Source organism: Diabrotica virgifera, chromosome 7, assembly GCF_917563875.1.
Source record: "Diabrotica virgifera virgifera chromosome 7, PGI_DIABVI_V3a".
NCBI lineage: Eukaryota > Metazoa > Arthropoda > Insecta > Coleoptera > Chrysomelidae > Diabrotica > Diabrotica virgifera.
The window spans coordinates 228,329,984-228,343,948 of NC_065449.1; the positions used below are offsets into that span (position 1 = coordinate 228,329,984).

General features: G+C 33.2%; 1 protein-coding gene across 3 annotated transcripts in view; it reads left to right on the forward strand.

Annotated features, from left to right (window-relative positions):
* Positions 1-13,359, forward strand: part of LOC114344460 (DNA polymerase eta) — a 380,902-nt gene extending 367,543 nt beyond the window's left edge. For all 3 annotated transcript variants that reach the window (XM_050655270.1, XM_050655269.1, XM_028295291.2), the window contains exon 5: positions 11,822-13,359. In XM_050655270.1, coding sequence (XP_050511227.1) covers positions 11,822-13,076 — 1,255 coding nt within the window. In that variant the 3' untranslated portion in view covers positions 13,077-13,359. The remainder of the gene's footprint in view (positions 1-11,821) is intronic.
* Positions 13,360-13,965: the final 606 nt, after the last annotated feature.

The window sequence follows — 13,965 nt, forward strand, 5'->3', positions numbered from 1 at the left end:
GGATAAGATTATTAGCAAAGCAATGATCGAAAGATTAGCTGATAATAATATTTCGTGGGGTGATATATTAGAGATATATAAAGAAGAAGGAGAAAAAAAGTGTATTACGTACCTGAAAGGAGAGAACAATACTTAAATCTAAGAAGATTTTAGTTAATATTATAGAGTATATTAAAAAATGTGATAAATGATATGTTTCAGTATTGAATACTTTATAAAAATAAATTATAATAAATTTAATAAAAATATTAATGAGTATATATATATATATATATATATATATATATATATATATATATATATATATATATATATATATATTTTTATTTAAATAACTTTCATAACCGTTTTATTCTAATCTACATATTTTTTAACTTCCAATTAGCTTTAATTAATATTTAAAATAATTATTTCAGTTTATTTATGATTCATCATATCGACTTTGCATTATACACAGTTTAAATTGCTGACGCGTATTTAGTGCGTCTGCGCATTGACGACCACGAGTGCAGCTGATCTCACAACCAACTTTGTTAATTTCGAAACAGTATTTTCACTTTTATTTAATAATTGCACGGTAAACAATCCTCATTTTTTAATATGTTATTCCTTACAAAAAACCTTTAATTTAAGCACAAATAATTAAAAATCGTAAATTTGGGTCAAAAGTTATTAACTTTTTAAGAATTCCCATAAAATCCCATGTTAAAACTTAACTTTGACCCTTAATAGTAATTAAACGGCACGGTAAAATAATTTTTAAAAAATCAAGTCTTAGTTTCTTAAAGTAAACTATAACATACTAAAATTTCATGCAAATCCTTAATTCTTTGCCGAAGGTGTAGAACGTCGTTAAGTATGTGCCTTCAAACAAAGTTAAGTCATTGCAATCTGCAAACTAGACAAAGACACTTCGCTACCAGAGAGTTGGAGATCAATCGCTATTTAAAGTGTCTGATATAAGATTTTTGAGTCTTTTTTTAATCTGTCAATGGAAATATTCACGTGGAACAAGCTGAATTTATGCCAGTAAGGAACAGCACTGACCAGGTTCTTTCTTTAACATTTATCGAAAATGGCTTTCAAAAGAAAAACAAAACGGCCATAGCTTTCATTGGTCTGACTTACGCTTACGACACGGTATGGAAAGAAAGGCTACTATTTAAGTAGTAATCAAATCTAGTGCGACAAATGATTTCAAATTAGCGTTAATGGGAAAACTAGTAAATTCATAAGTTTACAGAACGACTGTTCCCAAGGGTTGGTTCTATCGCCGCTCTTGTTCAACATTTTTAACAGACGTTTGGCAGTTTTGTTGTTCATTATACAAAAAAAAAAACGTTCTTATAGATTTCTATTTCTTAATAACTAATAACCTCCATACATTTCACTGCATATACAGTGATGAGCACGCTAATAACCGGCAAAATAGCTCAAAAGATGGAAAACATAATACATTGCGAAGCAAAAAGAGATGAAACTAGTTGAGGTGGAAATTATCGTTGTAAACGTATTAATTAACATTATATTAATTGTTTCCCACCTTTAGACGTCCGTGACAGGATATTTTATAAAATTCTACTGTCACAGTGACAGTTGTCATACTTCTCTGATACGTCTAAAGGTGGGAAACTATGTAATTTAAGAGGATCGGTACGTATTTTCGGCTGCAATGCTATTCAAATGGGGATTCATTTTTTTCAAATCCTGAGAAAACTAATAAGTATTTTTGAAAAATTTAAACGCAGAATGAAAGATTACGTTATTAGCGAGGGCCGAAAGTCCCTGAGAACTTCTATAATGTTTATTTTAATAAGTTACAGGGGTGAAAAAACTAAGAGAAAATTTAGTGTGATTTTTAATTTCAAATATCTCATTCAAAATAAACTTTTTATTTATTCTAAGGGACTTTCGGCCCTCGGTAATAATTTAGTCTTTCATTCTGCGTTTAAATTTTTCAAAAATATTTATTGGTTTTTTCAGGATTTGAAAAAAATGAACACAATGCCGTGGTAATATTTTCCAAATCTGTCTTTGTCTTACAACGCACTCAACCGAATATAATATTGTCAGCATATATTGTCAGTCAGACACTGACAATCAGTGACAATTTTAAATATTTGACATTGCATCGGGAATATTTTGAGAAATTGATTAAATATTATTGATATATAGTGTATTTGATAAATAATTGATTTAAGACGTGAACTTAATAAAAAGTTATTTATTGTGTATTATTTGTGGAAGATCCAAGCAGAGAATACATCAGATATATCCTGTGATCCAAGTATTTTGTTGTTAGAGATGTTCAAAATTGTAAGCGTTCCAAAATAACAACATATTATTAAAAAATCACTTTAACACTTTTCCTCTTTTCTCGATTGATTATTAGTTTTTGTTGTACAAATAAATTATTACAATCACTGAAAACATAGTTAGTGAAAAAATTATCACATTTATTAACTGAATTAATAATTTGCAATTATAAAAATAACAGTTATCCAAGAACATTCAAAAGCCATCTCTTTAAATTAATTATGACATTTTCAAGTAGAATGACATTCTAGTAATGTTTACATATCCACACCAGTGTGAATTTTATTACACGTAATTTGCCGTGTAAAGACAGAAAAAGTAGGGATACACGTAAAATATTTGCGAATTATGTACCCATAGCCTTAATGTTATTTTAGACGTTTATAACGATAATTTCCACCTCCACTAGTTTCATCTCTTTTGGTTTCGCAATGTATTATGTTTTTCATCTTTTGAGCTATTTTGCCGGTTATTAGCGCGCTCATCACTGTATAGTATAGTTTTTGTCCTAAAAGTTCATACTACTCAACAAACTTGTCAAATATGTGGCCGGATCATCATCATTATCATCATCATCTTGGTACTACAGCCCTTAGAGGGCCCAGGCCCGATTCTATAAATGGGCACGCTGGGCACGTGCCCAGGGGCGCACGAGCCTGGGGGCGCCAAGAGGGCGCAAGAAAAAAAATAATAAAAAAAATAAAAATTTTAATAATAGTTTAAAATAAACAAATATTTTCTGGAGATCGCGGCAAATTGTAAACAAAAACTACGAATAGCGATTTAATCATTGGGAGGGTATCAGCGTAAAATACACCACCACAACCCGACCTCAACGCCGCGCCCGCGCCGGTCCTAGACGACGGAACAAAGCGGAAGCGCGCCGCTCTACATGTGTCTATTTTTAGCCCGCCCGCCTCCCCCCACCATCCTCACCACAACATCCCTTTTGTCTCTTGACTCCACAGTCAGGTATTAGACACTGGACAGTCTATTGTGGCGTGGTCTTTCCACGGTTGCGCTGTTTGTTTACGTGCATCAGTTCTTTCAGTCGAGCGCTTCGCTGCTTCTTTTTTGATGTGATTGGTGACTAGTGAGTGTAGTAGGCTACTATGAGTGAGAAAAAGAAACCTAGTGGCGCTGAATTCCGTAAACGTGCAAATCAGAGAATAGCGCAAGAGGCGATCTTCCTAAAAAAGGTTCCTAGAATAAGTAATTTCTTTAACGTTGTATCTGATGTTCATACGAGTCAACATAATTCTAATGACAAAAATGTTGACACTCAAAAAAGCTTGCCTCAAAATGAAGCTTCTGCCTCATCATGTTCAGATAACATAAATCCAGCTTCAAATGATCAGAATTTTTGTTCAGCTTCTGAACTATCCTTACCATCCACCACATCTCGTACACATCATTCGCCTAGTAGGCCTAAGCAGGTTACCGTAGAACCACTAAACCCATATTCTAGAAATAGTTTTGATTTTACACTAGATGATCCGGCCACTTGGGACACAAAAAACGATGAACAAGTTCTTCAAATAATCAATTCAAATGTCAAGCAAGATTTGCAAGCAGATTTTTCAAAGTCAGAACGGTACTATAAAAATGATGTTAAAAAAAACCGTAAGCTTTCAGTAAATTTGTTTTCAGGCGAAATCCCGAACGGAGAACGTTTTAGAAGAGATTGGCTTTTGTATTCAAAATCCACTGGTTGTGTATTTTGCATTCCATGTCTTCTCTTTCAACCAGAAAATAAAAGAACTTCTTTTTGTGAAGGTTTCTGTGACTGGAAACATTCATTAACTTTAGCCAAGTCACACGAACAATCAAATGACCACAGGATTAATGTCCTTAAATTAATTTCAAGAAAAAAGTCTCTTTCCGTAGAGTCCTTGGTCTCTTCACAGCATCAACAAGAGGTGAAGTATTGGAGAGACGTTCTAACTAGAATAGTGACAGTTGTAAAATTTTTGGCATCTAGAGGACTTCCGTTTCGAGGTGACAATCAAGAATTAGGTTCAACTTCCAATGGCCTTTATTTAGGATGCCTTGAGCTAATTAGTGAGTTTGATCCATTCTTAGCACAACATTTCACTAAATACGGCAATAAGGGTAAAGGAAATGTATCATACTTGTCATCAGACGTATGCAATGAATTTATTACCGTCATGAGCAACGAGGTGCTTCGTACAATAATTGATGAGATTAATCAAGCACGATATTTTGCCCTGGTTGTTGATTCGACACCTGATGCGTCACATAGTGACCAGCTGGCGGTAGTTTTACGGTATGTGTCCCTAAAAGATGCTTGTGCCACAGAGCGGCTTGTAAAACTCTTGCCACGTATATCGCACAAGTCTGAAGGTCTTGAAGAGGCAATCCTTTTGTCTCTTCAAGATCTGAAACTGGACATTCGAAATTGTCGTGGCCAAAGTTATGACAATGCATCAAACATGTCGGGCCCTTACAGTGGATTACAGTCAAGGATTAAACGAATAAACCACCTTGCAGATTATGTTCCGTGCGTCGCACATTCCCTTAATCTTGTAGGCAGCTATGCGGCCGAAAAGGCTTGTGTGGAGGTTGTAATCTTTTTCAACTTTGTTCAAAACCTCTTCAATTTTTTTTCAGCATCTACGCATAGATGGAATGTCCTAAAAGCATTAATAGGGAAGAGCAATGATGGAAAACCACAAAAAGAAAAGAAAACTCTGATGTTAAAATCCATGAGTGACACTAGGTGGTCAGCCAGGTCCGACGCACTACTTGCTTTGGTTACCAGCCATAAAGAAATCAAAGCTGCCCTTGAAGATTTGATTAAGGATAAAACACAAACACCAGACACACGGCTGACAGCAGAAGGGTTTGTTAAAACCTTGGAGAATTTCCAAACAGTTCTTTTAATTGTAATTTGGAATGATATCTTGCAAAGAGTGGACAAAGTTAGCAAAACGTTGCAAACAGAAGAATTAGACCTACTTGGTGCTACAAAAGAGCTTGAGTCTTTATCGTTGTTCTTAAACGAGAAAAGTGAAAAATTTGATGACTTTGAAGCTGAAGCTTTGAAAATGGCTAATTTAAGTACCCCTTCTTATGACAGAGCAAGAAAACGTACCATGTTTTTTGATGAACAAAGGGATGAACAGTTTGAGAAAATGGATCCTAGAACAAGATATAGAACTGGAGTTTTCAAACCCATTTTCGACCATCTAGTAGTGCAGCTCAGTAGCCGGAAAAATAGTTACGAAAATCTAAGTAAAAGATTTGAAATATTCAGTCAACTTCACGAGAAGAAGTATGAAGATCTAGTGGAACAAGCTAAAAAGGTTGCTCAGTACTACTCCAATGACATTTGCGAAAATGACTTCGTACAAGAGTGTCATCACTTTCAAATGTACATGAAGGCTGAGAAACTGAAGAGAATAAGAGACTGCTACTCATACATCAAAGAAAATAGTTTAACAAGCACATTTCCGAATTTGGAAGTAGCCATTAGGGTGTATTTGACTCTGCCAGTTACAAACTGTTCGGCAGAGAGGAGTTTTTCGGCCTTGAAGAAAATCAAGTCAGAAAATAGAAGTACAATTGCAGATGAAAAGCTAAACAGCTTGATGTTACTGTGCACTCAAAGTGACATAACCTTGAAACTTGACTGTGATAAACTGATTTCCACATTTTCAAACTTGAAAATGCGGAAGAAACCAATGTAAATAGAAACCGATGAACTGATGAACTTACAACAAAGATAATATAACATGAAAGTGTGATGTTATTATTAATATTGAACTAGTATATCAAGATGTAATGTTATAAAGGCAGAGTACAGTGTATATAGTAGAATAATAATTACAATTATAATAATAAGGGTGGGAGGGTGGTCCGTGATACCGTAGTAACAAAACCTATTGATTATTATGCTAATCTGTTATTGTTTAAGCGTCAATAACGGTTTTGTTTTGTTTTACGGTTGCGGGTTGCCAGTCCGGGACACGGCGGGTCCATAGGTGGTGGATAATGGAATATTCTCTATTTGTAAAGAGAATAGGGGTTAGATCCCCCCCGAACCAAAACTGGCAAATAAGAAAAAAAGTACAAGAAAAAGCGGAAATCTATTTCGAAATATGGCGCTAGTGGCCGGGTTGTGTTGGCGTATATTTGGTGGTTGGGAGGGGGGGGGGGGCGCTTGTCAAAATGGTGCCCATAGCGCCAAAGACCCTAAAAACGGGCCTGAGAGGGCCTCGACCTTCTCAAGCTTTCTACGCCATTCTGTTCTGTCCCTTACTTGCGGCCATGTGGCCGGATCAGTGACATGAAAAGAACGATATTTCTCTGAGTTGTTATATTATTTATACTAACAAAGCTTATGCTTATTTAGAACTTTTTTTTTAATAAAAAAAGTTTAATTTTAATCTGGTAGGATATACAATGTTATTTTAAATATTATTTTATGTGCTATTAGATTAAAAACTTAAACTTTTTTCTAACTGATGTCGCTAGGACATCCATGCCATTTCGTTCGTTGCAATATGTGACGGCACGAGAAGTATTATTCTAGTTCATTCAGAGAGAAGAGATTATGGATCTTCTGATGAGGGCTAAGAAGCCCGAAACCGGTAGAGATTCTTGCTCTACTCTTTGATTGAACTATAAATACAGGGTGTTAGTAAATAAATATGAAAAACTTCAAGGACTAATTCTACATGAAAAAATAATGCCGGTTTGCTCTATAAACATATTTCCGCAAATGCTTCGTTTCCGAGATACGGGGTGTTGAAATTTTTATTTCAAACTGCCAATTTATTTATTGTTTAAGACCGGTTAAACTATGAAGATGAAATTTGGTGTGCTTTAAGGGGTACTTATTATGAATTTTTTGACATACAATTAAGAATTTTGTATTCATCATTGGTGCGCCTACGGGTAATGGTCTGAATTTAAAAATAAAAAAAAATAGTACGCCACTGAGATATTTCGAATTAGAAATTATTTTTAAATTTCACGTCTAATTTATGATAAAAACCTTTCTTGCTGTCAAAGTGTCACTCGGGAAAAATTCAATAATTTTAGAGCTCTTGTGCAATTACTACTGATAATTTTTTCACTAACTATGTATTCAGTGATTGTAATAATTTATATGTACAACAAAAACTAATACTCAATCGAGAAAGGAGGAAAAGTGTTAAAGTGATTTTTTAATAATATATTGTTACTATGGAACGCTTACAATTTTGAACATCTTTAACAACAAATTACTTGGATCACAGAATATATTATCCTGATGTATTCTCTGCTTGGATCTTCCACAAATAATACACAATAAATAACTTTTTATTAAGTTCACGTCTTAAATAAATTATTTATCGAATACACTATATATCAATATTATTTAATCAACAACTCAAAATATTCCCGATGCCGTGTCAAATATTTAAAATTGTCACTGATTGTCACTGTCTGACTGACAGTATGCTGACAATATTCTATTCGACTTAGTGCGTTGTATGACAAAGATAGATTTGGAAATATTACCACGGACATTGTGTTCATTTTTTTCGAATCCTGAAAAAACCAATAAATATTTTTGAAAAATTTAAACGCAGAATGAAAGACTATATCATTACCGGGGGGTCGAAAGTCCCTGTAAATAAAAAGTGTATTTTGAATGAGATATTTTAAATTAAATATCACATTAAATTTTCTCTTAGTTTTTCACCCCTGTAACTTATTAAAATAAACATTATAGAAGTTCTCAGGGACTTTTGGCCCTCGCCAATAATGTAATCTTTCATTCTGCGTTTAAATTTTTCAAAAATACTTATTCGTTTTCTCAGGATTCGAAAAAAAAATGAATCCCCATTTGAATAGCATTGCAGCCGAAAATACGTACCCATCCTCTTAATACATTATCAAGAAATATCCAATTTAATAATACTAAACTGAAACAATAACAGAAAATATTATTAATAAGATTTTAACTAGGTGCAGAGCTACAACAAATGTTAAAAATTACCTCCTTTAGAGGTTACAGAAGAATTTTATATTCATCATTGGCGCGCGTACGGCTAATGGTCTTAATTAAAAAAAATAGTACGCCACTGAGATATGTCAAATTAAAAATCATTTTTGAATTGCTGGTTCAATTTACGACAAAAAAATCTTTCTTGCCTTTTTTCATATGCGGCGCCGTTTTTATGCAAAAAAATAAGACATCTTAACGTTTACAAAGTATTTGAACTAAGTTTCTATGCATATTGAAACCACCTAAAATACTTTGTAAGCGTTAAGATGTTTTATTTTTTTTTTTGTATAAAAACGGCGCCTCGTATGAAAAAAAGGAAAGAAAGATTTTTTGTCGTAAATTGAACGAGGAATTCAAAAATGATTTTCAGCTTTTTTCAGATTTTTTCGTAAAAAAATTCAGGCCATTACCCGTACGCGCGCCAATGATGAATATAAAATTCTTCTGTTACCTGTAAAGGAGATCATTTTAAACATTTCTTGCAGCTTTGCACCTAGTTAAAATCTTATTAGTAATATTTTCCGTTATTGTTCTAGTTTAGTATTATTATATTGGATAGTCCTTGATAATATATTAAGAAATGAAAAATACGCGTCAAGATGTTTTATTTTTCTGCATAGAAACGGTGCACCATATGAAAAAAGGCAAGAAACGTTTTTTGTCTAAAATTAAACGTGGAATTTAAAAATAAGTTTTAATTTGAAATATCTCAGTGGCGTACTATTTTTTTCTTTAAAGAAATTCAGACCATTACCCGTATGCGCGCAATGATGAATACAAAATTCTTAATTGTATGTCAAAACATGCGCAATAACTACCTCCTAAAACTCACCAAATTTCATTTTCATAGCTCAACTGGTCTTGGAGCAATAAATAAATTGGCAGTTTAAAATAAAAATTTCAACACCCCGTATCTCGGAAACGAAGTATTTGCGGACATATGTTTATAGCACAATAAAACACTGAAAAACGTTTGTTTTCTATACTTCCACAAAATTTATTACAACTATGTTATTACTACAGCTGTTTCGGCAAAGTGCCTTTCTCAAGTGATATATTTTACAATATGTTTGGCTTTTTAAGTCTTTAACTGAAGATGTTGAGGAGTGGGGAGCTGTTTATCTCAAGTTGGTCATTCAGAATTATATCTGTATTTTTCAATTTATTAATTTCCATTGATTCTAAAAGTGATAGCTTAAGGCCTTTATTTTGAATATGTAGAATTTGAAACTCTTCACTGAAAGAATGATTATGATCTAGAAGGTGAAGTGCGTGTGTAGAAGTGTCTGTTTTTCTATTGTTGAAAGCCCTTTTGTGTTCTGCTATCCGTTTGTCAAAAGTTCTGCCAGTTTGACCGATGTAAGTTTTCGGAGAGTCACCACAAGTTAGTTTGTACACACCACTCTGTAGTTGCTTTCTCTTTCGGCTTTTATTGTTTTTAATATGTTTGCTTAAGTTGTTGTTAGTTCTGAAAGCTGGTGTTATTCCTTTCTTTTTTATGTATCTGGCTATTTTTGTTGTTATTTTGCCAGTATATGTGAGAGAGCAGAAGGTACTGGGTTCTTTCTGTGGTTGTGGATACACTAATTTCAAGGCTTTCTTATGGAGTTTTTGATTTAAAATGTTGTTAACTGTTTGTTCGTTATAGCCATTGTTTACTGCTATTTGTCTAATGATATTTAGTTCTGTCTCGAAGTTATTTTTTGTCATAGGAATTTCTGTCAGTCTATGTATCATGCTATGGTAGGCTGCTAATTTGTGTTGTGTAGGATGGGATGATGAATTGTGTATAGTTGTGTCGGTATGGGTAGGTTTATGATATACGGAGAACTCATGTTTGTTGTGTAGTCTGGTAATCGTTACATCTAGAAAGTTTATGGAATTATTCTGTTCTGTTTCTATTGTGAACTCAATATTACTATGAAGTGAATTAATATATGATAGAAAATGGTCAAGTTGTCTGTTAGTTCCTGTAAAGCAGACTAGTATGTCATCCACGTATCTCCACCAATATAAGAACTGTTTAAATACGGGGTGTTTAGAAATTGTTGTTTCAAGTTGGTTCATAAATATATCTGTTAGTAATGGGCTTAGAGGATTACCCATAATAAGTCCTGCACTGTTGTTTGTGTAAATTTGATTATTGAATTCAAAATAGTCTTAATTTATGCAAATTTCAAGAAGGTGTAAAATTTCAGATGCAATGATCGGATTTGTACTATTATGTTCTAAAAGGTTTTTAACTAAAACAAAAGTTTCTGTAGGAGGAACACTAGGAAAAAGATTTTTTACGTCAAATGAAATTAGTCTGGAGTTGTTGGGCAATTGAAAATGTTGTATTTTATTAACTAGTTCTAGTTTATTTTTTACGGTGAATTTAGGTGAAAATTTAGTGTATTCTGTAATAATATCTGACAGTTTTTTTGAAAGTTTATATGACGGAGCTGTATAAAAAGAAACTACAGGTCTTATTGGGTGGTCAGGTTTGTGTAGTTTAATAAAAGAGTATAATTTAGGGGGTTGTGGGTTCATAATATTAAGGTATTTCTGTTCTGTTGGATTTAGTATTGATTTTTTTTAACCAACATTTTAAACCAAAAACTCCATAAGAAAGCCTTGAAATTAGTGTATCCACCACCACAGAAAGAACCCAGTACCTTCTGCTCTTTCACATATACTGGCAAAATAACAACAAAAATAGCCAGATACATAAAAAAGAAAGGAATAACACCAGCTTTCAGAACTAACAACAACTTAAGCAAACATATTAAAAACAATAAAAGCCGAAAGAGAAAGCAACTACAGAGTGGTGTGTACAAACTAACTTGTGGTGACTGTCCGAAAACTTACATCGGTCAAACTGGCAGAACTTTTGACAAACGGATAGCAGTACACAAAAGGGCTTTCAACAATAGAAAAACAGACACTTCTACATACGCACTTCACCTTCTAGATCATAATCATTCTTTCAATGAAGAGTTTCAAATTCTACATATTCAAAATAAAGGCCTTAAGCTATCACTTTTAGAATCAATGGAAATTAATAAACTGAAAAAAAAAAACAGATATAATTCTGAATGACCAACTTGAGACAAACAGCTCCCCACTCCTCAACCTCTTCAGTTAAAGACTTAAAAAGCCAAACACATTGTAAAATATATCACTTGAGAAAGGCACTTTGCCGAAACAGCTGTAGAAATAACATAGTTGTAATAAATTTTGTGGAAGTATAGAAAACAAACGTTTTTCAGTGTTTTATTGTGAGATAAAATGAACTTCCATCAAGTAACGTTCGAATCCATCAATTATATGTTTATAGAGCAAACCGGCATTATTTTTTCATGTAGAATTAGCACTTAAAGTGTTTCATACTTATTTGCTAACACCCTGTATAATGCAACTGCGGTTTCGGGTTGCAACGAAACTGAAAATGATTATTCATTTTTAATTCTTTTAAAATGTTCATTTGTATTCAATTTTTTGTAGGTCTTGGCTCTATTCGCTGGCGAGAGGAATCGATATGGAGCCAGTGGTATCAAAATTAATTTCAAAATCTATCGGATGCTGTAAACGATTTCCTGGAAGAACCAGCTTAGTAACTCACTCAGCCATTCAACACTGGACAAATGAACTAGCAACAGAAATATCAGAACGTCTAGAAAAAGATCAGGAAGAAAACAACAGAAAAGCCAAACAAATGATTGTGAGTTTTGCACAAGAAGTTAATAAAAGAGATGTTAGCAGTTCTAGAACGCATCCTCTGAAGTCTTATGAACAATCAAGAATAGCGCAGGATTCTCTTGAGGTGATTAAAAAACATTGTCAACGTCCAGACGGATCATATAATGTCACGTTTCTTGGAGTGAGCGTTAGTAATTTTCAAGATATGAAGAAATCTGGATTAGATATCACATCATTTTTTAAGAAATCCACGAATACAAGTATAGCCCCCGTAAAAATGGAAGAAAAGTCACCAAATAATCAAACTAATGAAAATTCATCAGAAATTCCTTTACCTGAAACTGACGTAGACAGCATTACCGATTTTAATGAAGATGTGGAAAATGTTTCGATTTATTCTGCTTCGACGGAAGATTTAGAAGAAGATCCAAAATCATATATTTATTTTGAAGATATCTACCCGGAATTTGTTTCAAGTCAGCCTTTAGCGAACTATTGTGAACAAAATAATGTCCCAACTGAAGTTTCAGAAGTAGTGGATCAAACGAAAGAATTGGAAGAAAGCAGGATGAAATCTTCGAAATCGTTTTTTAGCAAATATTTCGAGAGTCCTTCAAAAGAAGAAACAGTAGATAGGGAAAAGTTGAATATTAGCAATGAAAGTATGGATTATTGTTGTGATTCAGTTTCTAGGAAGAACCAAAATATAATTGAAGAATCGATTGAAATACTTGAGCAGTCCACGGCTACTCAGCCAAATACAATATCAGTGGAATATCAACAAAATCAAAGTTTGAAGAGAAAATCTTCAGAACTGACTATTTCGGAATATTTCGGAAAATCTGAAGAACCAGATGAAAATTATTGCATAGAATGTAAGAAGAATATTCCGCTTAAAGATTTTCTCGATCATGGTGACTATCATGTTGCCAAAAGACTGCAAGAAGAACTGAATAAACCTAGCAGTACAAACAATACGTCAGCCAAAAATTCTATCATTAAAGTTAAAGGTAAAAAACCGGTTAACGGAAACATCACCAAATTTTTTAAGAGGTTATAGATTCTCTTTTTTAATAGTAAAATTCTGTGTATTGGGGTATAAAAATGTTTTGTCTAATTGATAAGATCAAAATTTTGAAGAAAAAACTCATTCTGTAACATGCCATTTCTTCTGCATACACAGTAAAATTACCTGAAGACTGTGATAAGGTGATGCAGATATAAAACATATATTTTGTTTTATTGTTTTTAAAGTATTATACTATGTGTCCTGAGCAACATGTGCTTTTATTAAAAGTTGTTGAATATTTATATTTTTTAAATAAATCGTAATGAAAACGGTATTATTAATCTATTACCTATACAAAAACGAATCCCTATTTTCATAGATCAGGCCATAACTTGTGAACGACTTTACCGATTTCTTAATCTTTTTTAAGATTTCTAACACTATGTAGAAGGTAGGAAGAAAAGAAAATTGCACAAAAAAATTGAAAATTTTAGAAAATTTAACGATTATTTACATTTCGCGCATTTAACAGTTACCACTAGGGTGTGTCGGTTCTCTAGTTTTTTTATGCCTGTAGTGAAGAAACTTGCCAGATGGTCTAGAATGAATAGTGATATTTTTATTTTCTTTTATTTTAATATTTAGCCCCCCCTCCCCCCAAAAAAAATAAAAATTTAATTCTTACATGAATGAAGCCTGATGCTTCAAATGCACTAAAAATACTTAATTAATCTAAACAACCTTAAACCCCACCGCCAGATAAATTTGTCCAGGTCCAGAACGACCCCCTAATACCCCCAAGCACTCTACACCTACACCGTCTACCTTTGACTGTAATAGACCGAACTGCGTTATCGAGTAGAAAAAAAACAATAATCTCTAGTGCAGTTCTTGAAGATATTGAATTGATATCCAAAAATGACAAGTCTATGTAATAAAT